Raw genomic sequence first — 23610 nt, 5'->3', positions numbered from 1 at the left:
AGGACGAGAAACATTAACTGCAGCAGAGGTGACCGAGAGGACAGACATTTACACAACCAGGAAGACAGGTGCAAACACACACACACACACACACACACACCCACTCACCCTCTAAATAGCTCAATTATCTCATGACGATGTCATGCAAATCAATACACACAAGCGCACGCAGCTGTTAAGTGCAGATCATTTGTACCAAAGTTGTCATTAGTGATCGTCCGGATTTCAGTCTGAACCGTCTTTTTAGTCTCCAGCGCAGACCGCAGAGGGAGGTTGTTCTCCAAGATGAAATACGCTGTGAAATGAGAAATCATATTTATCAGAGTAGAATAAGAGCTGTTATTTAATTGCCCTAAATGACACTTTTTTGGCAGACTAGAAAGACCAAGCACATACACGAGTCGTTCATTAAAGGTACAGGAAACTCAAAAACGTGAATTTGTAACGAGTACATCGGCGTTATGGTTTTTTTTACTGAAACATTATCATCTTTATTACCTGGTTTGGTGGAGTTTCTGGGCTTTGGATCACTGCTCTCACCTGAGTGTCACCTTTACTGTGTGATTGATGGGTCATTAGTCTAATTAGCTAGATAGAGTTGAGATAAGTTGGATAAGGTTTCCCCTGTAATCAATCAATCTGTAATCTTTATTTATATAGCACAAGTCATACATCAAATGCAACTCCAAGTGCTGAACATAAAGAGTTAAAAAGAGCACAATAGTCCTTGCAATGTTCAACACTTCACAGAACAAGTTGACTTCTCTGAACTCTAGCTAAAGACTAAAGACCCATCAATCACACATCAAAGGAGACGTTCAGGTGAGAGCAGTGATCCAAACCCCAGAAACTCCAAACCAGGTAATACAGGTGATCATATTTAACTTAAAAAACTTCATCCATTTAACTGGATTTTTCACCATATACAAATTCCAAGAAACGTTTTACAAAATGACAAAAAGAGTATATTTATGCGGGAAAGCACAAAACAAAGTGAGCTGCTGAACAAGATTTAGTGATGGATGCAGTTTTGCAGCTTTATGGAGGTGAGTTTTTCCAAATGACCTCACCCCTAATTGTCCGAACTGCCGGTGGTATTATGTTTGTTACCTGTGTGTGATGTTAAACAGCTTGGCGTCAGTAAAGTAACGCTCTGCTGCAAATACACATACAGAATAAAACATGTTGAGCGATAATGTGGTGGGTCGATTTAGCCGGTCGAATGAGCATTAAGCACATTTATTTTCTTGTTGGGTTGAACATGGGGGAGGCTGTTCTGTAATGTGTGCAGGTGAGATTGCTCTCTTACCTACTGTGCCATACTTGTGTGTTGCCATAGTAACCTAAGGACTATGTCCTGCCTCAGCATGAGGGAAAATGCCTAAAAGTTGATATTTCTTCTCATATATTCGTGTTTCCTCTTGGCGTAGAAGCAAAAGGTGAACCGTGAGGTCGAGCAAACATAAAGACAATATAGACGACAGCTCACATCAAATATTCAGCAGAGGCCACAGCAATGGAAGAGCACGATTATATTTTTATTTTATAACCACTAATCCACATAGTAGGCATGCTTTCTATACAGTACACGTACCATTAAAAAATAACATATATCTTTCCTGCTGCAACAAATTGTGGCTGAGTATTACTGTGCATGTCAGTAATTTACACATTATGAACACATGAATGGCAGTAGAAGTATATAACTTGGTCATATGAATCAGCACTTTTACTTTTTTTCCCCCATTTCATATAAATGTTCAACTTAAATTTCCTTTCTAACCTGTTTATGTAAGCGTGCACAGGAGAACTGAGTATTAGCTATCTTAAATAAACAACTGTTGGGATGAATAGCGGCCATTTAAAGTGTGAAACACATTAAACATCTTGAAATGTGCAAATTGCTGGTGCAGCTCGGCACGGCGTCAAATCCAACAGCTGCTGATGTTTTCATACAAATGAGATAAGGACGCTTACATGCTGCAAACTATTTTCCCTTTCAGAGCACACGTGAGAGAAAAAGCACATCTGCCTGCCCACACAAACATGACAAAAACACAAAATGGTTTCATATTAAGTAGAATAAAGACTACTTACAGTCCCCGTCATCAAAACTTAGAAGCAGCACAGCTGGAACTCCAGGACCTGCAATGAAACATTGTCGTTTTTATGAATGTAACACGAGATGCTGATATAAGACAGTAGAGATTCTACATTTAAAGCTAAATTTCTGACTTTTTTGGGAGGGGTTAAGAGGCATTTTCATAACACTTTAGATCCATCAGTATGCCATTATAGGAAGTATTGCCCAGCAGTGATGTCAGCTGTTTAGCAGGTATCTTGCTTACCATGTTTACCACCTTAGTTTAGGGTGTTAATATTCTCCGAAAAAGCTGAAACTGAACATCAGTTAGGAAATTGCATATTTCACACACATATAGTATATATCTCTGTATCTCTCCAGGTTGTAGTCTTCCCAAAATCTTGACTGGGAGAAGTTCAGGATACTATATTTAATTTGTTCGATTGTCTCTGACCTTTACAGTGCAGGATGGCGTGCTGTGCAACCGGGCTGAAATTGGCGTCAAAGAACAAACACTCCTCCTTCAGTCCGCAGGTGAGGCATCGTCGTGGAAACAGGCCGAGTGTGGACACGCTGTCAGAGGAAAGAGACGACATGCTTACTGTAAACAGAAACCGACGTGCATCACACACAATAGTGGACAGTGACATACGTTGGAGAAATAATGAACAAAAGGCTTTTAAAAATACAAATATGGTTCATTTATTGCACAGCAGAGTGTATTTTACCTGTATAAATGTCTTTGTTGTGCAGAGTCCTCTGTGCTCAGAAAGTATCTGTGTGGGGGAAAGCAGAGCAGCTAAAGTAGGACAAGGTCACGGATCCATTAAACATCTGCCTTCACTAGTCACTGCATATCGTTGCTGGCCAACCATAAACACAGACTTATACAGTCGTGAACCCTGCAGCTCACAAAGCATGTTGGACAATAGATGTTTTCAAACATGTAACAGTTTTAGTACTTCTTTTCTAATAATAATAATAGAGCTGAATTAGTCCTAGTGGTAGAGAAAAAATTAATAAGCACAACATTAAAGTTTCTGGGTGAAAGTCTGGAAAATGGGGAAATTGCCTTAATCAAGATCAAAATCAGGCTTCTTGTAAAAGTGTGTTTTCTTTCTTTCATCAGTTTGGAGCTGGCATATAATTACACACTGGCATCAACAAGCCACAATATATACTTAACAATTCATTCCCTGAGAAGTATTTTCCAGCTATGAATAGTGAGTAGTCTGCGGATCCAAAAACAATGGTGGAATGCAACATTACATTTACACAAGCACTGTTTGTTCAGCTTTAGTTACTAAGAACTTGAATTGGAACTACTTTGATAGTTTGTCACGTTTCCAGCTTCTCAAATGTGAGGACTTTTCTTTTCAATTATTTTCATTTTTTTCAAAAAAATTTGAGGTTTGAGTATTAGCGCCAGCAGGAGTGGAATGTAAATAAGTCAATTTACTCAAGTACCGTATTCATCCACCACTGAGTACCAGTATTAGCAGTAAAAATAACATATTAAAACAGTAGTTGTAGTAATAGTATCGGATGTAGAAGCACCCGTGGTGCTGGGAGTTGTAGTTTTAGTAACACAATAATATTTTTCGATTAGATTTTTGGTGGTTTTTGTTTGTATTTAATGTGAGAAGCAAAACTTACATAATCTGGTTGTTTTCATCGTAAGCTACGATTTTTGTCACCTCCCAGTCTCCTGACGTTAAGTGTCGAACTTCGTCCTGGTCGCTTCGTAACTGAAATCAGAAACAGGTTGAAGGATTGGGAAAAAAACATAAACACCACCCATCACTGGTAGATTTTAAGATGCAAAATGGGACTTAAAGTGACTTATGAGATGGACATTTCCTGCACTGAGAGGATAAGAATCAGAGACAAAGAAAGACACAGTATGTCGAGGAGAAAGAGGAAGGAGAAGAGTCCTTCAGGAGTCACCTTTTTGGTGAACATTGTGATGTGGTGGAAATCTCCCTGACCTCCTTGTTTCACGGGCAGAGTGAGGAAAAACCTGCTCCTGTCCTTGGAGAACAGCGGCTCCTGTCTCTGCAGAGAGAAACACAGACCTCAGCGTTGACATACTTTACGCACGAATGAGTTCTGCTGTATTCTTCCCTCAATAATGGAACATATATTGCTGTGAGGATAATAGCTGGAAAAGGCATTCTTATATAAGGATTGTTAGGAGATTGTTGTCTTTAAATACGGTTATGAGAAATGTCTGTATTCAGGTTTACCTGTCTGGATAGCCATGTCTCTGAAGACTCCTCATGTCTCTGAATTAAAGAGAAGAAAACATGGTTACATGCGCTATAGAAAGACATCTTGAGTAGTTGTTGAGAAGCTGGGGAAATTTTAAACAAGTGTATATTCCACCTGAATCTTTTATGTTGTTGTCGTACAAATAATTTAGAGATTCAGTCCAGAAACACGGTTGTTTTCCATAGACGTGTCTGATACATACAGTATTATAGTACTACATTACATGCAATTAACTGGTCCTGATTGATGAAGACGATCACATGACAGTTGATGAGTGAAACTCTGCCTTGAATAATAAAATGTCTTGCAGGTGCACAAGACTGCAAAGGATTTAGATCACACTGATACTGTGGAGTGTAGTTGAAACAGTTGATAAACTAAAGGCATGGCTGCGTGTGTCTTTGGGTATGAATTTTTCAGGATCACTGTGACTTTAAGGGATAGTCTGTCAATACTCACCTACCACCTACGATACTGTACGCACATTGAAAGTGTTGTTGGTCATAGTAATTGTTCCTCCTGTCCATACTGGCCACAAATAAATCCCTTTCTAAAGCGCTTATGATGGAAGTGATGGGGGACCAAATCCACAGTCCTAGTTCTATGTAAAAATGCGTAACAATGGGTATCCTCCAAAGTCTTTTTTGCTTCAAAATTCCCTCTTTGTGTTACTGTTCCTCCAGCGCAGCTCGAAAACACTGTCTGCCCAAAGAAACACAAAGAGGGAACTTTGTACTAAAAAGATCATACCTTCAGGCAGCTGAAGGCTCAATTTATCTTCAGATAAACTTTAGAAAGTATTTTTGCCCTTCACTTCCAGTGAAATTGCTTCAGAAAGGGATCTCTGTGCAGCCAGTATGCAGAGGAAGAATGATTACAATGACCAGAAGCACTTTGAATGTACATATGGGTATGTGAGTAGTGTTTTAAGAAAAAAATGTACCTTTCCTTTAACTCATTAAAATATGCAGTGATGTTTTGTTTTGTTTAATACTGAATCTGGCTCCAGACACTGACTGCGTCTGAAGCACGTCTAAACACCACTTGTTTTCTACACACCAGCTACTGTACTTTCTCAGTCTGTATGATGCGTTCGACACAATGAAGACAGGAACTTGTTTCCTAAATTTAGAGTTGACTTGAGACGGGTGTGGTAGGTGACCAAACCTCACCGGGTTACACTATGAAGTATTAAGTTAGCTTTTTAAGTCTGTCCGTGTGTCATCTCCTTTTTTTGACTGTTGTGTCATCTGAGACTTGAACATGATGAAACAATACTCAATAAATACGGGAACTTTAAATGAAACTCAGATTTTGTCCGAGTTAACTGAGCTGACTCCTCCCAAGCTACAGCAGCGTTTTGGGGGTAGAGACTACAGTAACCAAGGTTTTGAAAAAATCTACAGACTATTCAGTTGTATGTACAGAGCAGCTAAAAATCCTGTTTAAGTATTTCTCTTTCTTTGCTTGGTTCTTATCCATGTTTGTGCACAGTCAGTTGGACCTCAGTGGCTACAGATGTGGTTGCAAATATCTCATCCAAATCTTAATCTTGGATCCCGTCCTCCATCCCGTCCCACCTGAAGACAGACTCCTATGGTGGCGTCACACTCCGTCAGCAGTGAAGCATTCTGGGGCCGGTTGAGCCACCGCACTGCGAGGTGAGTATTACTGATCCACTTCACCATGGTGATGTAGAAATCCCTGCAGAGGAGACACAGAGAGGAGAAGCAGACTGAGGATTTTGTGTCTTTGTGTGTCACTGCTGTATTTATTTATATATATATATATATATATATATATATATATATATATATATATATATAAATAAATGTATATATGTGTGTGTGTGTGTGTGTGTGTGTGTGTGTCACCTGAGCCTGAGCTGATCCGGGAGGCGGCAGTTCCTGCGTGTGTGTCGCTCCGAACAGGTTGACCACCGACAACTTGACGGTCGGGTTTGTCTGACCGGCCTGAACGTGGAAGAGACAGAAAGATTATAATCAGATAATATCTTTATGGGAAAGTTGCTATTATATACTTACAATTTCTGTGAGTGTGATAGAAGCAGATTTGTCCGCTGGATAATATAGCTTTAGTAAAACTGCACCAGCTCAGTAGTGGCTGTGGACGCTTTGAAATGTCTTCAGTAACAGTTGTTTGTCCAAAACTTAAACTCCTGTGCACTTTGACAGAACATGGAAAGAACTATCTGGCAGTATTTATAGGGAGAAAATAGATCTCCACCCAAACCCAAATAAATATTAATTTATCACTGAAACTTTTTTCCATATAATGTATGTTAAACTGTATGCTTGCATGTAGACAAATTTCAGCTGACCTGCTGTTAAGATTTAGTTTACTACCAATTAATTGGAATTAATTAATTGTAAGTAAACCAATTGAACACTGTCTCCATTTTACCTATAATCAGTCCCAAATTACATTGTTGTTTTTGAGGAAACGTTTGGGGAAATTATTAGAAAACTACAGACCCTTATTTCCAAAGAAGCTTCAGACCCACTGCCTTACAAAGAAACAGGCTCTTAGCCAAACTGTGGAGCAGATATTTAAGTTGTAAAACCTTATATTTACATCTTTTATGTTGATTATTAATTATAATTAATCTTTTCAGTAGTGTTGAGCCCCTTTTTTAAAGTTTTAAAAGTCCTGCAGTGAATTGTTGGAATAAAAGTTTAATAAAGTCTACTCTGACTGTTACTGAAATGACCTTGAAGTCTTCCAGTACTGTACTGTAATAAGACGTTTAGTTGTGACACGTTTAATACATATAAATCCTGCAAAAACAAGACCTTTTGTCTATTTAAAAAAAAAAAAAGTAATCAAATGCAGGAAAATGCCAATTGGCTGTGTAATAGCTTGAAGTAAACAACTTGTTTTAAAATGTCTTCTTCACTCTACAATTTCTGAAGCAGATGAAGCTGAACTGTAATAACTTGTTTATCGCCTTCATTTGTTGTAAGAATAATATAATTTTCACTCACTGTGAAACCCAAAAGATTGAGCCAAAGACAGATTACCAACTTGGCAATGTGGGTAACCGCCCCAGGGGTCTAGACCCTAAGGGCCCCCAAAGGCCACATGTTCATTGTACAGCAATTAGCTTGTGTTAAGATCCTGCATTTTTACCTTTTACCTTATTTCCCTATGTTGTAAAGGGGCCCTTTAATATTTCAGGTGTAGGAAATCAGTTCAAATCATTCACAGATATTCAATTTATTAGAAAAGTATTATCTTCTGCCTATCTATAGTCCAGGTGACCACAGAATGTCTTATTGTTGGTTCATGACTTTACATTTATTTCTTATTATTATGTTGCTGCTGCTTTTTAATTGACAGTGCATCATGCTGCTGCTGTTTTTCTCTATATTTGCAACCCTCCATTTTGGAGATGTATTCTAATTATACTTGGGTCTATTCAGGTCGGGTCTGACCGTGTTCAAGTCTGTCTTTATTAAAAATCAATGTTTGCTGTATGCACAATGTGTTCAGCTAGGTTTTCAGATCCAACATTTTGTAGGGCAGGATAGTAAAATAAAAGGGAAAATAGTGAAAAATATCACTTAGTCATAAAGCTTGTTTTTTACGACATATTCATTTTATTATCACAGATGACAAAAAAAACAGTAGCTGAACAGCTGAAAATAGTTGCATAAATTTTCTGTCGTTTGACTAATCGTTGCAGCTCTATATAGGAGGTGGTTGGTTTCCAGGGCTTAAGGCAAAATATTATGAAGCTGCTGTATCTAATGGGTTAAAGACAAGAGGATACATACACAGTGGAAAAGGGGGGATGCCTACTATTGGGGCACTGAACATGGTCATTTAATGGAGTTTCCCAGACCTACCGTGGGATATGGGTACTGTAGCCCTTTGGGGTAGGTGCTGCCAGTGAACTGGGGCAAAACCATGTTGGGTACCAGGGTGTCGTTGATGGTTAGGAAAGCCAGTCTCTCTCCGTCAGGCGACCACCAGTGAGCCAAGTGTGAACGCAGAATCTCCTCTGATAAGAAAAACACAGAAATAATGAACATTTGTGTCACAGTTTGTCTTTTTTCTTCTTATTCTGACTCTATAATGCTCAGAAGTGTTAATGATGAATGGATTTATATTTCTTTCTTTTATTATTACAATGTGCTGGTTTTCTGCACCTGTAGTTCTGTTTTTTGTTGGTTTCATTTTGCTTTTCTTGTAAGCTGTTTAGACATCTGTAGTCAAATGCACTACATGTTAGGTTAAATCTAATAAAAATTGGTTTAAAACACCTTCAAAAAACAGATCATTTGAGGGGGGAAAAGACTTGGTTATTTCTTTTATATTATTGGTGAACACTTATTCTGCTCTTTCCTTCACTGTCAAGACATCAGCCACAATGGTTACAATCTAAAGTAAATGCAAATCAAAAAGAGAAAACACACAGCTCGCAGTAAATCTACAAACAGAAATGAGTCTATAATGTTCCCCATCTGCCACAGTCTGTGTTTGTGCTGCACTCTGTGCAAACGGCACATACCATCACCACATTACTGAATTTGTTTACACAGCGACTTAATGGATTGTAGAGGCGTGTTGTTGGTTTTTCATCGCCATTCTGCTTAGTTTGTGTAGTCTGTGCTGCTGCATTTTTAATGCAAAAGACAAATCTTTGAAACACTTTAAACAGCTGAACTGAGGACGCACAATGAACCCTTGAAACTGAAACTGCATCCTCAACCACTGATCACAGCGTTTCTCTCTCTGAAAGGGAAGAGACATTTCCAAAACTTTCCAAACTGGAGCTTGAAGAAGAATTTATACATTTGTTCAGCAGTTCTTGTTATTTATTATATTTATAGATAAACAGATTTGTCAAAAAAGTACTTCTTACATGGTACTAACGACTACCAGTGGTGGAAGAAGTACTCAGATCCTTATTTAAAAGTAGAAACACCATAGTCTAAAAACACTGAATTCAAAATGTTACTAAAAGGTACAGAAGTATTATCAGCAAAATGTACGAAAAGTATCAAAAATAAAAGTACTCATTATGCAGAACTGCTCATTTCACAGTGTTTAATTGTCATTGAATATTATATTATTCAGTTTTTATCACTAACAAATATACGTAAGAGCATTTTAATGTTGTAGTTCGTCAATGTGGAGCCAATTTGAGATACTTTGTATACTACTAGGTAGTATACTGGTACATCTCTTCTCCTGATGTGAGATTAATGTTTTTTGTACATGGTCCCTGACAAATAAATGTAATAAAATAAGCAGTATAGTACTACATCATATCATATATAAGCACATCATATCAATTGTGTGCATGCAGAGCAAGTGATTTCTTAGCACTGTTTACATGCAGATCGCAAAGGGCAGATCGTGCCCATTACTTTAGAAATATGGTCATGAGTCTATTGAGTCTAAAAACTAAGAATCTAATCAGCCTTAAAAAACCACAATTCTAATTTATGAAATACTCAAAAAAACAAAACAAATACCCGGCGGAAACACAGCCTCGGTACAGAGCTGTTGTGACCACACACACCTTCATACAACCAGTCGGCGAGTCCGTTGAAGATGACTCCTTCCATCCCAGAGGAGGTGATTCTCAGAGAGTTACTCCTCACATCTGACTGGTAGTAGATGTTGTTCTCAAAGATGTAGATCTGAAGACAAAGAAGGTATTGACTGTTCACTCACACTGATGCATGATCCCATGTTTAAGTTTATTTCATTAGTTGTGTTCCTTCCTGCTCGTCTTTTACTTCCTGTTGTCAAACAGATCTGCTTCTGCTCGTCCGTTCAGTCTGTTTTTCTTTTTGATTTCCTCTTTGATGAGATTTTGTTTTTTGATATTAAAGCCGTGGGTTTATCTCACCACGCAGCAAACCTGTGTGTTTACTCTCCTTCTTCCATCAGTGTTTTGATATTTGCATTTGATCAGGCCGACACATCCTGCATGTTCACCAAATATCCTCCTGAATTCATTTTTCTCCTCCATGGAGACCTTTTTTTTTTTTGGAATTATTTATTTTCCCCAGCTCTGTTCTGAATATCCATTACTCACACGGCAGCCATTTTGAATTGGGAAAACTGTACCTGGAGCAACTCAGCTTTTGTCACACTGCTGCGTACCAAAAGACACATTGTGCAAATGCTGGTGACATCAAATAAAACGTTTATCATTTATATCCTGTATTAGCAGTATGAAAAGTGCAACACTGACTACACTATATCTGAATCTTTGTCAATTATCCAATGAGACATAAAAGTCAGCCTCTAAAGTATGCTGCAACACAAACATGGACATATTAGCATAAAAATACACAATAAAATGTTAAATAAACAGCAAAAGCTACCACACAAAAGTAAAGACATAAGGAAATGTGTAAAAAACTGCTAATAAAGCACGGAAACTATAAAGCTCTCTTTTATTAAATAACTATAAAAACTCTTTATCTTTAGAGATTTTATATGATCCCAGATTGACTTTATTAATGCATTAGAATTATTGCCAATGAATTACAAATCATTGAAAATATCTGGCCAAATATTTATACTGAAATCTAACATGGGTATTTAGCAATTAGCTAATAAACTTAGTAAGACCGTGTACTTTCAAAGACACCGAAAACAAGATAGTACAGCTTTGAAAAAGCACGTCTCCTAATAAATGTTTTATTATAAGAGTCTTCCTACTAATTTCCTGGAGAGAACAATATAATTTGAAACACAGAGGAATGAAGATAATGTGTTTTTTAAGAATCAGGAAATGATAACTGACTGTTAATGAGAGTTACATACAGTGGTTGTGTAGTGTAGCGTTTATAAGCAGTTGTTGACTTCTTAATGACAGGAAAACCCTCTTGCACATACACACCAGGTGATTTTAATTACTTTGCGTGAGTAGTCGTCCTCTGTGTACAGACTGTGTTTGATTGACTTCTCCCTAACTCTCCCGTTAGCTTCATTGCACCTCATAGAACAATTACACCTTTATTATTCTTATTAGTACATGTTAGTCTTCTTCCATTTCTGACGTACAGTGTACGGATATAATGTACCAAATCTCACCGTAAAGGCCTAATGGTATGAATGGAGCCCGTGTAAGGGACCATGTTGATTTATTGACCCCTGAAATGTATATATATGATACATGCATACATACACACACACATACTCATTTTAATTTTTTTTTTTTTCAATTAATGTTTAATTTTGTTTTTTTTTCTTGGGTCTTTGAATTGTTAGTTATTGACAGGATACCACGGTTATTCTCTCTACAAGAATTTGTTTGATAAGGTGAAATAAAGTTGTTAAGAAAGAAAGAAAAAAAAAAGTCCAGCGCTATCCAAGACCATGAGAAATGCATCTACATGACAGTCATTTTTTAAAATCATTTCTGGGATTTTTTAAAAATCTATGGTAAAAGAAGGTTACGCTACCAACAAACAGTATTGGAATAAATTGGATGTGTTAGAAGCACTGTCTTCATTTTTCATTGCAGTGAGGCAGCATGTATTCATAAACAGACAGTGAGGAGAGAAAAAGATTGAGAAGCAATAGAGAGAATGAATCACATTAATACAAACACTCAGCCTTACCAGCTGCTGTCCTTGTCTTCCCCAAGCTGCATGTTGGAGCACTGCGTTGTGAACCTCCGGAGGGTTTAGCTCCCAAACCTCCCTGATACACAAACACATATATTAACAGTCACCATCTGCTTCTGAATGCCGCCGTGTACGTGCATCAAGTGCTGAAAGGATTTTACCCAACAGAGCTTCCAGACGTGACGAATAAAGGTAAACATGCTCACCTCGTGTAGATGTTGTAAACGATGAAAGACGCCGTGTATGAATATCTGTACATCTGCAACGAGAGTTCAACTCATCACATATAATGCAAAATCCATTTGTGACGTGGCAACGTGAGCCTCTCTAAATCAAGAAAACAACAAAAGACATGAAGCTTATGACGTCCACATGAGGAAATAAAGTCATTGGAGCAGCTAATAACTAACAAAAAAGAGAAAAATAGAACATAAACTGGGTTTATTTAAACAGTCAACAATGCAACCAACAATTTCAACACAAATTCAGATTCCTCTACCAATGGATGAAAACCAGTGTTCTTTATTATATATTCTTGTTTAAAGTTGTGTGAAATAGGATAATGATAAAGCTCTGCAGATAAAAACTTTTACTAAACCCCTTAACATCCAGTGTTCTCCTTTTATTTCCCCAAAAGTAGCTTTGTTACACTAACACTGTCTGACAGTATCATATATATTCTGTATGAGCGTGTTCCAGCTCTTCATGAAAGCTATATGATGTTTACACTGAATCAAATATCTAAACAAACTATTTTATACACATTTCCCAAGGCCAAAATCCCCCAAACTTCCTCTTTTCCTTCACTGCCAGGTGAACTGTGCTATTTGTGTCCCGCACAGCTGATTTCCCTTCACACATGGCGGCACATTAACTGAAAGAAATTCAATTGAGAGCCACTAAAAATCTCAGGAAGTTGTGCTACTTGTACCTCAAGGGGACTTCGCGTTGCCCTGGCAACAAATAAAACTGGAGTGCAATCAATTAAGCCTTAATATGCAGAAGAGAAGTGGAGTGAAATGTGCAGAAGAAACGTTTTTTTTTTATCAAACATGCATCCATCTCAAGTTAAGATGTGGTTTGGATCCGGCGATTATTAGAGAATATACTGCAGGACACACAGACGTCCTCCTCTGGTTGTTCAGCTGCTGCAGTGTTTCTAAACCTGAGCCTGGATCCATCTGTTAACAAATCTAAAAATCAATGGAAAAACCTTGACTTTGAGGAGAGAAGAAAGCCTTGCGGTGGATGACTGAATATTAACACACAGAAAAACACTTTTATATATCAAAAAACACAAGGATACAGTGGAAGTGAAAATACACAAGAAACCGCACACGTAAAGGCTAATAAAACAGAAACACAACAAATAAATCCACACCTGTTCAGTACAGGTGATGCAATTTGTTTTCAGGGAGAAACTGTGTGTGTGTCTGTGTGAAGTCTTCGTGCTTGGTCCAGCCTCCGACTCCGAATTATCCAAAGCTAATCAAAGTTAATATTTTCAGTTCCAGTCAAGAAACAGAAAGTGACAGAAAGAACATAAATACGAATCAGAACAAGCAAACCTGAAGACACATGACCAGAGCTTGTGTGTGTTTGTTTGTTTGTGCATGCAGATAAGTGAGTGACAGCACCCTTGGGTATTAGACAGGAGCACAATGTAAACAGCCTGCCAGGAAGTAAACAAAGGCAAAAAGAACAGCTGGTAACGTTGAGGATGATCCACAACTCCAATCATGGCTTGTGTGGCCGTGAGAAAGAACTCAGATCAAAAAACCACCAAGGCCTTTTGTGTTTTTTTCTATGTAATCAGGTGATTTGGATTTATTGTTTTGGGTTGATGAAGCGTTTCAATTTGAAACTAACCTGTTTGACATCGTAAGCGAAGAGCACGTACTTCAGATCTGCAGAGAGCGAGTACTTTGCCACCTTGAAGGCCACCTAATGAAAAAGAAAATGCTGATTTTTAGACACTTTTCTTTTTTTTTTTTTGGCTTTACAGACTTTTCTTTATTCCACAATGATATAGTTACACAAAAAAAACTGAGAGCAACACTGAAAGCAACACTCAGTAACTGGCATCAAACTCTAGGCAAAAATAATAAAATAAAGAAGTAAATGATAAGTAGATAAAGTATATAAATTAACAAATATTCAAGCAAGCAATCAAGTACACAATGTTAAATGTTTAATAGCTACTTAGAAGTAACAATTATTAGGCTATTTTAAAAAAATTTGCAAGATTGGTTAGCAGGAGAAAAACAAAGTATTGCCAAAAAGGTAAAAAAAAATAATGAAGCAAATGTATATTTTCTGAATAGAAAATAAAAAAAAACATGACAAAATACGAGCGCCTTCAGCTATGCTAGCGGCTCTGCCAGGCTGTACCTAACACAGCCGTGTTCTGAGCTAAATGCTAACATTAGCATGCTAACATGCTCAGAATGACAATACAGAGATGTTGATGTATAGCTGCCAGTGTAATACTTCCCATGTTCACCATCTAAGTTTAGCATGTTAGCATGGTAACACTTGCTCTATTAGCACTAAACACAAAGTACAGCATTAGTTTTGCAGATTTGGACATAAACCAAAGTCTTGGACAAATTGAAACTTTGACTTGATGATGGTGTTAGATGAAAAGTCAGGGTATCACCAAAGTTATAAGGATTCATCTGAAAAGTTTTAAAGATATTTCAGTCTGTATTAAAGTGGTGGATCAAACAGACTGACATTGCCATCACTAGAGTCATGCTGCTTGCGTAGCTGAAAACCAGCAAGATTGATTAAATGAATTTTTAGCTGCTAGCGTGGCCAAAAATGAGCAAGATTAGTTAGCAGCAGGATCATGTTTTTACATGAAGCTTAAGACCCAACATTTATAGAGACTTTTGCAAATTGCAAAAAAGTAAACACTGATGAATCAAATATATGCTTCCTGAATAGAAGAGAAGAAAAACATGAGGAAAAAAAAGGAGTGAATATTGCTGATTTATATTTGACAGGTTATGATTGCTCTTTTGTGTCAGCTAATGTTCATATTTCCAGCTTTCATCTCTTGACAATGACAAAAAAGAAAACTAATCTTGCAACTAAAGGCCATAAAACCACGAGGGAGGCACAGCAGGTTTTGACATTTCTGGGAGGTGGACAGATATTTTATAGACGACATTTCAAAAAAATGCCCAGAGTCACTTTTTAACTGTTGTGCAGCGAGACGGAACGATTAGTCAGACCTTAAAAAAACATGTATTATTTAAAGATGATGGTTATTTGGCTCTTGGACTCTAATTCTGAGATTTTAGTGTTTCTTTTGGTGCCTACAAGTGTCTCTTATTTGTTTTTTGTGTAATAATTCACATCTCCAGGTATTTTTTAGTAGTGGATCTCACTGATGAAAGCTGTGCAGCCAGGCAGTGAGAGCGTTTAGTTTGGATGCTGCAGCTGGTGGCGTTTGCAATTTTGGGGAGGTCATATCAGTGACTTCCTAACGATAAGGCCACCTCTGCTTTTTGAATTTGCTTGCATAGTTTGACGAGTTTACCGCAGGGCCCCAAATCCTCATCAAATCCCCTTATGCAACCATTAAAAGCACAAGCTACAACAGCGTGGAACAATTCTGAAAAGAGGAAGGCAGGAAAAGCGCCAAACCCCTTCTAAGAAACATGTTTATTTAAAAAAAGGTGCTTTACAGAGAAGGCGAGAGGATGAGAATAAAGGGTTTATAATTTCTTACAGTGTATGGGTGTTATGGAATTACAGGATTATAATGATGCAATTAGAAAACAGCTAAATTTGGCCTGCTTTTAATAAATGTTAGCATTCCTGGTTGGATTATACTGAAATTTCGAAGCATTTAAAGGATAATCAGATTACAAATACTGCCATATTTTCTTGTTCCTGGAAGTAAGCCGTGGTAACAACTGCATATGATCACAGTAGCTGCTCATTTGTCATTTTGCAGTTCACATCAAGTTGGCTTTTAGAGACGAGGTAATCAAAAATGTGATCATTTTACTGACTACTCGGTGATTTGATTCCATTACATGCAGGCAAACACTAATCTACAATAATATTTCAAACTGAATCGCTCTCTTCCTGGTGATTGTGCTGAAGGCGAGGTGAGTTAAGGTGAGCTGATTTAGCTACCTTAAAGCCTGAGCACGCTCAGTGCAGACAGCTGGGTACACAAACCTCTCAGCAGGATATTATAATATTCTGATTCTGCAGGTAACTGCTGGCAGCTGACATGTTTCCTGCAGCCTGGGGATCCAATCACAGCAGCAAGACAAGAAGAGAGCAGCTCCGTCTTTTTTTAAAGAAACGTGTTAAGTGCTGACCAGCAGCAACGTTAGGACGCCTAGTCCCCCATATATTATGCCTATGACTCTACTGTCTTTTTTATGGAGCCCCAGATTAAAAAATACAAGATAAAAAATATCTTTTGGAGCTTTGTAGTTCTCCTAAAAGTGTCTGTTTACCATTTTGTAACTTTAAAATCTGACAAATCTTCAGAAGAGTTATGTTTTGTCTGAAATGTACCTAAAATACTGATTAGTTTTTACAGCAGCAGTGTCTGATCAGATGGATGCATATGAGCCTTGTGGTATGTGAGTTTGTGTGGTAGTAGTTTTAGTAAATTATTTACTTACTTATCATGTGTTTTATGTACTGTAGTGGATATTTAAGCCTGTGTGCATTCTATGTAACACCTGACTGCAAGACAAATTCCCCTCAGGGAATTAAATTAAGAATATAAAATAAGAAAAATAGGATTTAACAACTGTTTTGATACTATCTGACCTGCTATATTTTAAGTAGAAGGGAAAGCAGAAGAGATAATCGAGCAGTCAGAGTTTAGATATATTCCTGTGTCATTTTAAATTGGTATTTATTTCATGTTAGCATTTATGCGCTAATACAAGTTATGCAACCCCACACATCAGCTAAAGCTGTTGCAAAAGTGTTTAAATTCACGGCTTTATTCCAACTGGACACAAATTCTATAGTAGTGAAATAATCAGAGGATGAGATAATAATAATGTGATAGAATAATTAACAAACACTTAGAAATAGGGGATTAAAAAAACGTACAAACGTGTTGTTGCTCAGAAGGACTTCCGTCTCATTCAAGGCGAAGTTAAACTTGATGACGTGACCGTCGCGGTTCCTGTACACCACCTCTGAATCTGAGAGAGGAAACACAGAAACATTAAAGGCAGAAGATCATATAAAGGTCACTGAGCTGCACATAAAGACCAACTGAACTGACCTGTGAGACTTTAGAAAGTGACCTCACCAAATAAAAGCAAAGGTCAAGTTACTATATGTGTGTGTGTGTAAATGATGAACTGTGTACCAAAATAAGATGCAGGAAGAGACTTCAGGGAAAGAGAAACTAATTGTGCTCGTTAGACTTTCTTGTAGTTCAGTTTTTAAGTTTGAAACCCAACCTTTTAGGCTCACATAGGAAGGAAAACTGAGGTTATAATGTGTTTTTAATGCTTGAGACTTGGCTATTACTGTAGAAGCAGGTACATGTTAAACCAATCAGCTGGGAACTGTAGACTAATATCCACTACAGACTAATGCTAACTATTGTTCATGTCATTTTGTTGTATTTACTGTTTCTGACTGTAAATGCTTACATTTATTTGTTTTCTTGACAGCTCCAAAATATATCCATGACTTGAAGTTAAACGATATCAAAGTAAACAAAAGTAGCCCTAACTTACTTTTAAATTGCTAAATACACCCCATTTTTTTTACACCACACATGGTCAAACCATCAAAGCATCTGGTCAGAGCAGCATATAAATGGACGCGAAATGTCAAGAAATCAGTTAGTTTAATTGGAATCGCTGTGATCAACAGATTCGCTCGCAGAAACAAAATAAATTTGCACAGTGCCTTAATGATGTAGAGTTTGTAAACTTCGACACACAAAGTTGAGCCACTGAACGATTAGCAAAGTGTCTTGACAGACAGTGCTGACCCTTGAAGGAACGAAGAGAACAAGTCCAAAATGGAGGAAGCTATAATATTAGTTCCACTGTCAAAACATATATTGTCCTGCTCTGAATATGTCAAAATATGTCTCTACAACAATAATCTCTTGAAAAAAAAAGTGTCAACTTATTTATCTGCAGTCAGGAAGCCAAACAGGTCTAAGAATAAGTGAAAACACCTGAGTGGGGAATGTTTAGGGCTTTTATATTGTACCTGACAAAACTGGTAAATACCAGGATAATAGCAAATTCCACGATATGAAAGTTTTACTTCAACAAATGATAAACAACTGGCCAATAATGTGCAATGTTAATGGTAAATAAATCAATGTAACATTTATTCAGGGTGTTTAAATGATCCGAATAAACTACCCGAATGAATATGCTGTAATGTCTAACAAGAACAAGAAAAGTGGAGTTTAATCTCACAGTGGCCTCCTCATGAGATGTGCAGTTCCTATTACAAAATACATTCATTTGTCAATGCAACAAAATAGTATCATTCGGGTGGGCATCATTCTTCTTATCTGGCAAATAAGAAAACACAGGAGGAGCTGCACCCTCTACAGAAGAAGAAAAAGAAGCACAGACTCTCAGATTTCCATTACACTGGGGATTCAGAGAGTCTGCCATTTCAATATCGGTCCATCGCTCGGGAACATTTGTAATTCACAGCAACACACGGATAGCCCTGCTAGCTGGCATATAACCACACACACACACACACACACCCCTGTCCTGGATTCCTCTTATCTTACGTAGGCCATAGCTGCACCTTCCAGACCTGCTGCCACGTTAATTCACCTCGTGTGTGAGATCCTGCAGAACAACACAGGGCTGCTGTTTCTGAAAGTAGTTGCTGAATGATGAAATTGAACCGAACTCAGATACATGTTTGCATTTGTGCGAACAGAAGCTAAAAAGAGACTCATTACAAATGTCCAGCACAAGACATGAGCATGAACTTTACACAGTACATGCCCTTTCACTAACATCTCCGTCTTCATGTCCAAAATGCATTATATCCCTGCTGGAAGAACACAATGTACATGAGCAATTTAAGGTGTAAGACTGTGACTACTACACTTGTGATCTGTTCTCTTAATTGAAACTCTTCCACTTGCAAAAAATGATTAGATAAAGAAGAGATTCTGACATGTGTATGGTCCTTCATTTTGGCATTTTGTCTTTATTTTATATAGAGAATTTTTACAGTCGTTTACACTGCAAAAGATGCCCAAGTTATATCTTCTACCTGTTTTCAAAATGTGTTTTTAATTCTCTTTTAGTTTAGCTTATAATATATAAGAAAAGAAATTGTAAAATAGATTGTTATGGCAAATTGCTTTCAATTTTTAGTTTGATTTAAACCAAATTCAAGTGCATCTCCTTTACTTTCAAGCTCTTTCTGTAAGTATATAACGTCTTACTTTACGTTCTTGAATCCAAACAAACTGTTTCATTTTCTGAACAAACTCATCAAACTGAACCAGAAGCAGCTGTGCCCCCCCCACACACACACAAAAAAATGAACTCCTGAAACTCATTTGGAGTGAATTTGCGGCTGATTGCTGAGGAGGCAATCACTCACTGCTGTATGAGAACAGGCAGCTTTCAGGCTGAATGTGCATTAATTACAGAAGTGCAAAAAACTAAACATTACATTGTTGAGTGAAAAACGTTGAGGCTGATGGTGAGATGTGATGCTTGTCGATTTCTTGTTGATTATCTTGATCTTTGGGACTCCCAACACTGGAAAACTGTATACTTGATCATTTTGGACTCTTTACACATATAATCAATGTTATGTTTTGGTAATTTCAGCTAAAACACAATACGAGTCTGAACATGTAAAACCAGAAAATCAGAATCAGTGATTTGTTTCATAAAATACAGCTCATCAAACCTTACAAATAACATCCTTACATAGGAAAACCTCCTCTAAGCTTAGTCACAAATGACAAATGACCAATTATTTTGGTCACTGTCTTAGTATATAGACTATATGGCCTAAGTATGTACACTGATCTGTTTTTCATGGTTTTAATACTCTTGTGGCTGAATGGGAGCAAATCCCTGCAGCCAGGCTCCAAGATCTGGGGGAAAGACTGTGGAGTCTGTTCCAGTAGCAGATTCATGAACATGGTTTTGGAAAGAGATGTTTGGGTGCCCATATACTTTTGGCCATGTAGCTTCTCTAAGGTGTCTGCATTTCTGCAATCCTCTGTGTATCAGTAACAGAGGATTTGTGGGGGATTTATTGGGGATATGTTGTTGAAGAAAGGATTTTGTCTCCACGTGACTAATTTATTTAACAAAATATCATCATAAATAATGCATCATTCGAGTCGTTTTATTCATATGAGTGACTGCTAAAGATGTAGCCTATTGTTTATACAAACCTCATTAGCAGTCATGTATGACGAGCCAAGCAGCGTGAAGCACTCATCCATAACACACTCTGATTGGACGCACACACTATCTTTCTCTCTTATGTAAGTACCTGGATGTTTGCTTCATCCACGGCTTAAACCCATATAAACATGCTCTACTTTACATTAACGATCAACATTAAGAATATGCAATGTAAATAACGGCTCTGTGAAAAATCCACTCATATACATCATAACAGTGACCCTATACGCAATGAAGCCATCTCCACTGAAAGACGGTTACATGGTTCCTGTGGTAACATCAAAAATCAGTGTAGCATCCATAATGCTGATGATGATTCAAGAAAATCATCAATAAGCACAGAAAGCAGAATACTGATAACACTGCTCCCTGCTTTTGCACTGCAGTCCATCAAAGCCTGCAGAGTCTAAACGGTGAGACATAATTTTCAGTTTTGTCTGCAACTACCAGACATCACATGTCAATCTATAAGTTTCGGCGGGACTGTGGGATCTGTTAATCTATATTTTTTTTTGGGAGGGGGGGTTATAAGCGCGCTCTTTTCTTTGTCTGTCCAGCGGCTATTCCTGCCAACAATGATCTATGTGAGGCATCCATATTTGCTTTGTGTTTAGGCACCTCCTTATTAAGTGCCAGGTCGGGTAATTTTTCTGAAAGCTCCCATATGTCGGGTATATGGGAGCTTTCAGAAAAATACTTGTACTTACAGTGAAAAATCACTGTCGGTTTTCATGACTTATTTATGAAACCTCAGTGCTGACCTCGACAGTACTCCAAGTTGCTGGCATTTATTGTGTGCGAACACTAGCAAGCTTGTTAGTTTGTTAGCTACATCCATACTAAGCCAGCTAAATCTGGAAAAGCTGTTTAACGCAACGTGTTTTCAGGTCGTTTCAGTAAAGATAATCTTATTCTTTTCTCTTGTGTTCAGCAAACAAGAAAACAGTTATTTGCATTTTTATAATCGGACAAAATTAATCCCATAAACAAAACAAAAAAAACTACACGCCTTTGGGTTACCAGGCTAACTGTTTCCCCTTATTTTTAGTCTTTGTGCTAAGCTAAGCTAACCGGCTACTGGTGGTAGCTTCATATTTACCGAATACACGAGTGTGGTATCAGTCTTCTCATCTATCGCTCGGCAAGAAAGTGAATAAAATGTGGAACTATTCCTTTAAATGAAATCCGTCCTTCACACAATCAGATGTTCAAACAAATGTCGTTTTACATCCTCAGAAAACTATGAATATCATACTTTATACTACCAATATTCAGGATCTAATCATTGTAGTTCAACTGGATGTGAGCTTGAAGACATTATGTATTTGCATTCATCACTCATCGATGTTTGTGCTGAATTTCACTCTGGAGGAAAGTTCTCTGTGAGGTCAGGAAAAAGATTTGTGCTCTGATGTGTTTGATTGTTTTGCTCTGGTTTCCTGATGGGTTTGGGAATATCATCTTAATGATATTCAGCTCTTGTTCAGCAACCACTGAACTCAAGGAGCTGCGATCCTACATCTTAATGTCTTATTTTTTTTTTTTCTTTAGTGTAGTGTCTGGACGTGATTTCAACATCCTGAGGACATGGAAGGCTCAGCATGAATTCCCTGCCTCTTGCTTTGTTTCAGCCTGGTACTCTGTGAAGTACTATTATTAAAGATCTGATTTAAGTGTCTCTTGTGCTATTAAATTAAGGTGAGCAGCTATTGAAGCCTGACTCGGATGTTGGAGGAGAGAAGAGGAAATGAGTTGGAGCTTGTCAAGGAAGCAATTTCCATTACAGACGTGTTTGAATTACACCTACAACACCTCCAGGAGGCCCAGCAATAAATTCTGGCCCAGACCATGGGCATCTACACGGGCTCTTGGCTCTCATCACACCCGGTCTACATTAGATTTACACCCCACAACATGTCAGCCGGTAATTTCCCAACTTCATCATTAATCTCGACATAACAGCTCATGGGACAGCTGACCCTGTTGGGTTGAAAAAAAATGTGGTACCATAAAACAAGTTAGATCTCACTCTCCCAGGTGATATAATAAAGCCTCTGTAAGACCTGAGCTAACAGCTGTTTCTAAATGTTTAACAATATACAGTCAATCCATCATTTACTTACTAATCAATCTATCTGATCTGACTAATCTTGTGTCTCAAAAGCACCTGATTTTTAAGTACAAGTTGTGTCAGGATGAACATTTCTTTGCTAAATGGATGCTTTGTTCAGGGTAACTGAGCTCTAGGGTTTAAAGAAACTCAGAATTCAAAATTTTGGGAAATCTGCTTATTTGCTTTCTCGCGGAGAGTTACATGAGAAGATTGAGACCACTCTCATGTCTGTGCATTAATTATGAAGCTACAGCTAGCAGTAGGTTAGCTTAGCTTAGCATAAAGACTGGAAACAGGGGGAAACAGCTAGCCTGGCTCTGTTTGAAGCTAACAAAATCCGCCTTCCAGCACCTCTAAAGCTCATTAATACACACATTATAACTTGGTTGTTTAAGCAGTACAAAAACTGAAGTTGTGGTTTTACAGGGGGTTATGTGCCGGACTGTTTCTCGGCAAGGCACAAAAACATCCTGGAGTTTGCGTCGGTTTCCTGGCAAGCTCCAGACAAGGATTTTGTTACCTTTGAGCGGAGTATTTTCCACCATTTACGTTGAGCTAAGCTACCCTGGTAGCTGAGTATAGCTTTAGCATACAGATATAAGAGTGGTATCTTCTCTCATCTAACTCAGCAAGAAAGCAAAAACTTTCCTTTAAAGACATAACAGTCTACTGTGTCACTTTGGAAACAACTCTATTGAACAGACTACTCACTTGCTCAATAGATTTACATCTACAACAAAACCAACTAGGGCTTTAAAAGGCATCGTGATTCATCAGTTTGTGGTGTGAAAGCTTGTTTTCAGTGGAAGAGACTACTATTTACACAGCTAAGAAATACAGCAAAAGCCCTGGTATGGTTTGAATGTTGATAACTGAATCAGTTTTGTTGCTTTTTACAAGTTGTTAAATAATAAGAGAAAGGAGTCCTGTGCCATCTTAAATTTCTACACTTTGGATTGATATTTTTCTTTCTCTATCAGAATAAATCAATCTTTTTGTTACTTTACACCCACAGGTTTTTCCCAGCTTGCCCCATCTGGTGGGTTTGTACATGTATATTTAAATATACATGTACAAACCCCCAAATATTCACATATTTGC

The 23610-nt window shown here is 37.8% G+C and overlaps 1 protein-coding gene across 1 annotated transcript in view; it reads right to left on the bottom strand.

Annotated features, from left to right (window-relative positions):
* Window positions 1-23610, bottom strand: part of LOC122871759 (inactive dipeptidyl peptidase 10-like) — a 48196-nt gene that overhangs the window by 12800 nt on the left and 11786 nt on the right. The window contains 16 exon segments of the mRNA XM_044187097.1: window positions 197-295; window positions 2098-2145; window positions 2538-2656; window positions 2812-2859; window positions 3740-3831; window positions 4031-4138; window positions 4330-4368; window positions 5935-6058; window positions 6229-6248; window positions 6250-6327; window positions 8224-8378; window positions 9906-10026; window positions 11965-12046; window positions 12177-12229; window positions 13840-13914; window positions 17068-17162. Of these exon segments, the coding sequence (XP_044043032.1) occupies window positions 197-295; window positions 2098-2145; window positions 2538-2656; window positions 2812-2859; window positions 3740-3831; window positions 4031-4138; window positions 4330-4368; window positions 5935-6058; window positions 6229-6248; window positions 6250-6327; window positions 8224-8378; window positions 9906-10026; window positions 11965-12046; window positions 12177-12229; window positions 13840-13914; window positions 17068-17162 (1356 nt within the window).

Source organism: Siniperca chuatsi, linkage group LG24 (assembly GCF_020085105.1).
Source record: "Siniperca chuatsi isolate FFG_IHB_CAS linkage group LG24, ASM2008510v1, whole genome shotgun sequence".
NCBI classification, from domain to species: Eukaryota; Metazoa; Chordata; class Actinopteri; order Centrarchiformes; family Sinipercidae; genus Siniperca; species Siniperca chuatsi.
The sequence above is the reverse complement of the archived record's forward strand: the minus strand, read 5'-3'. Positions and strand labels throughout refer to the sequence as shown.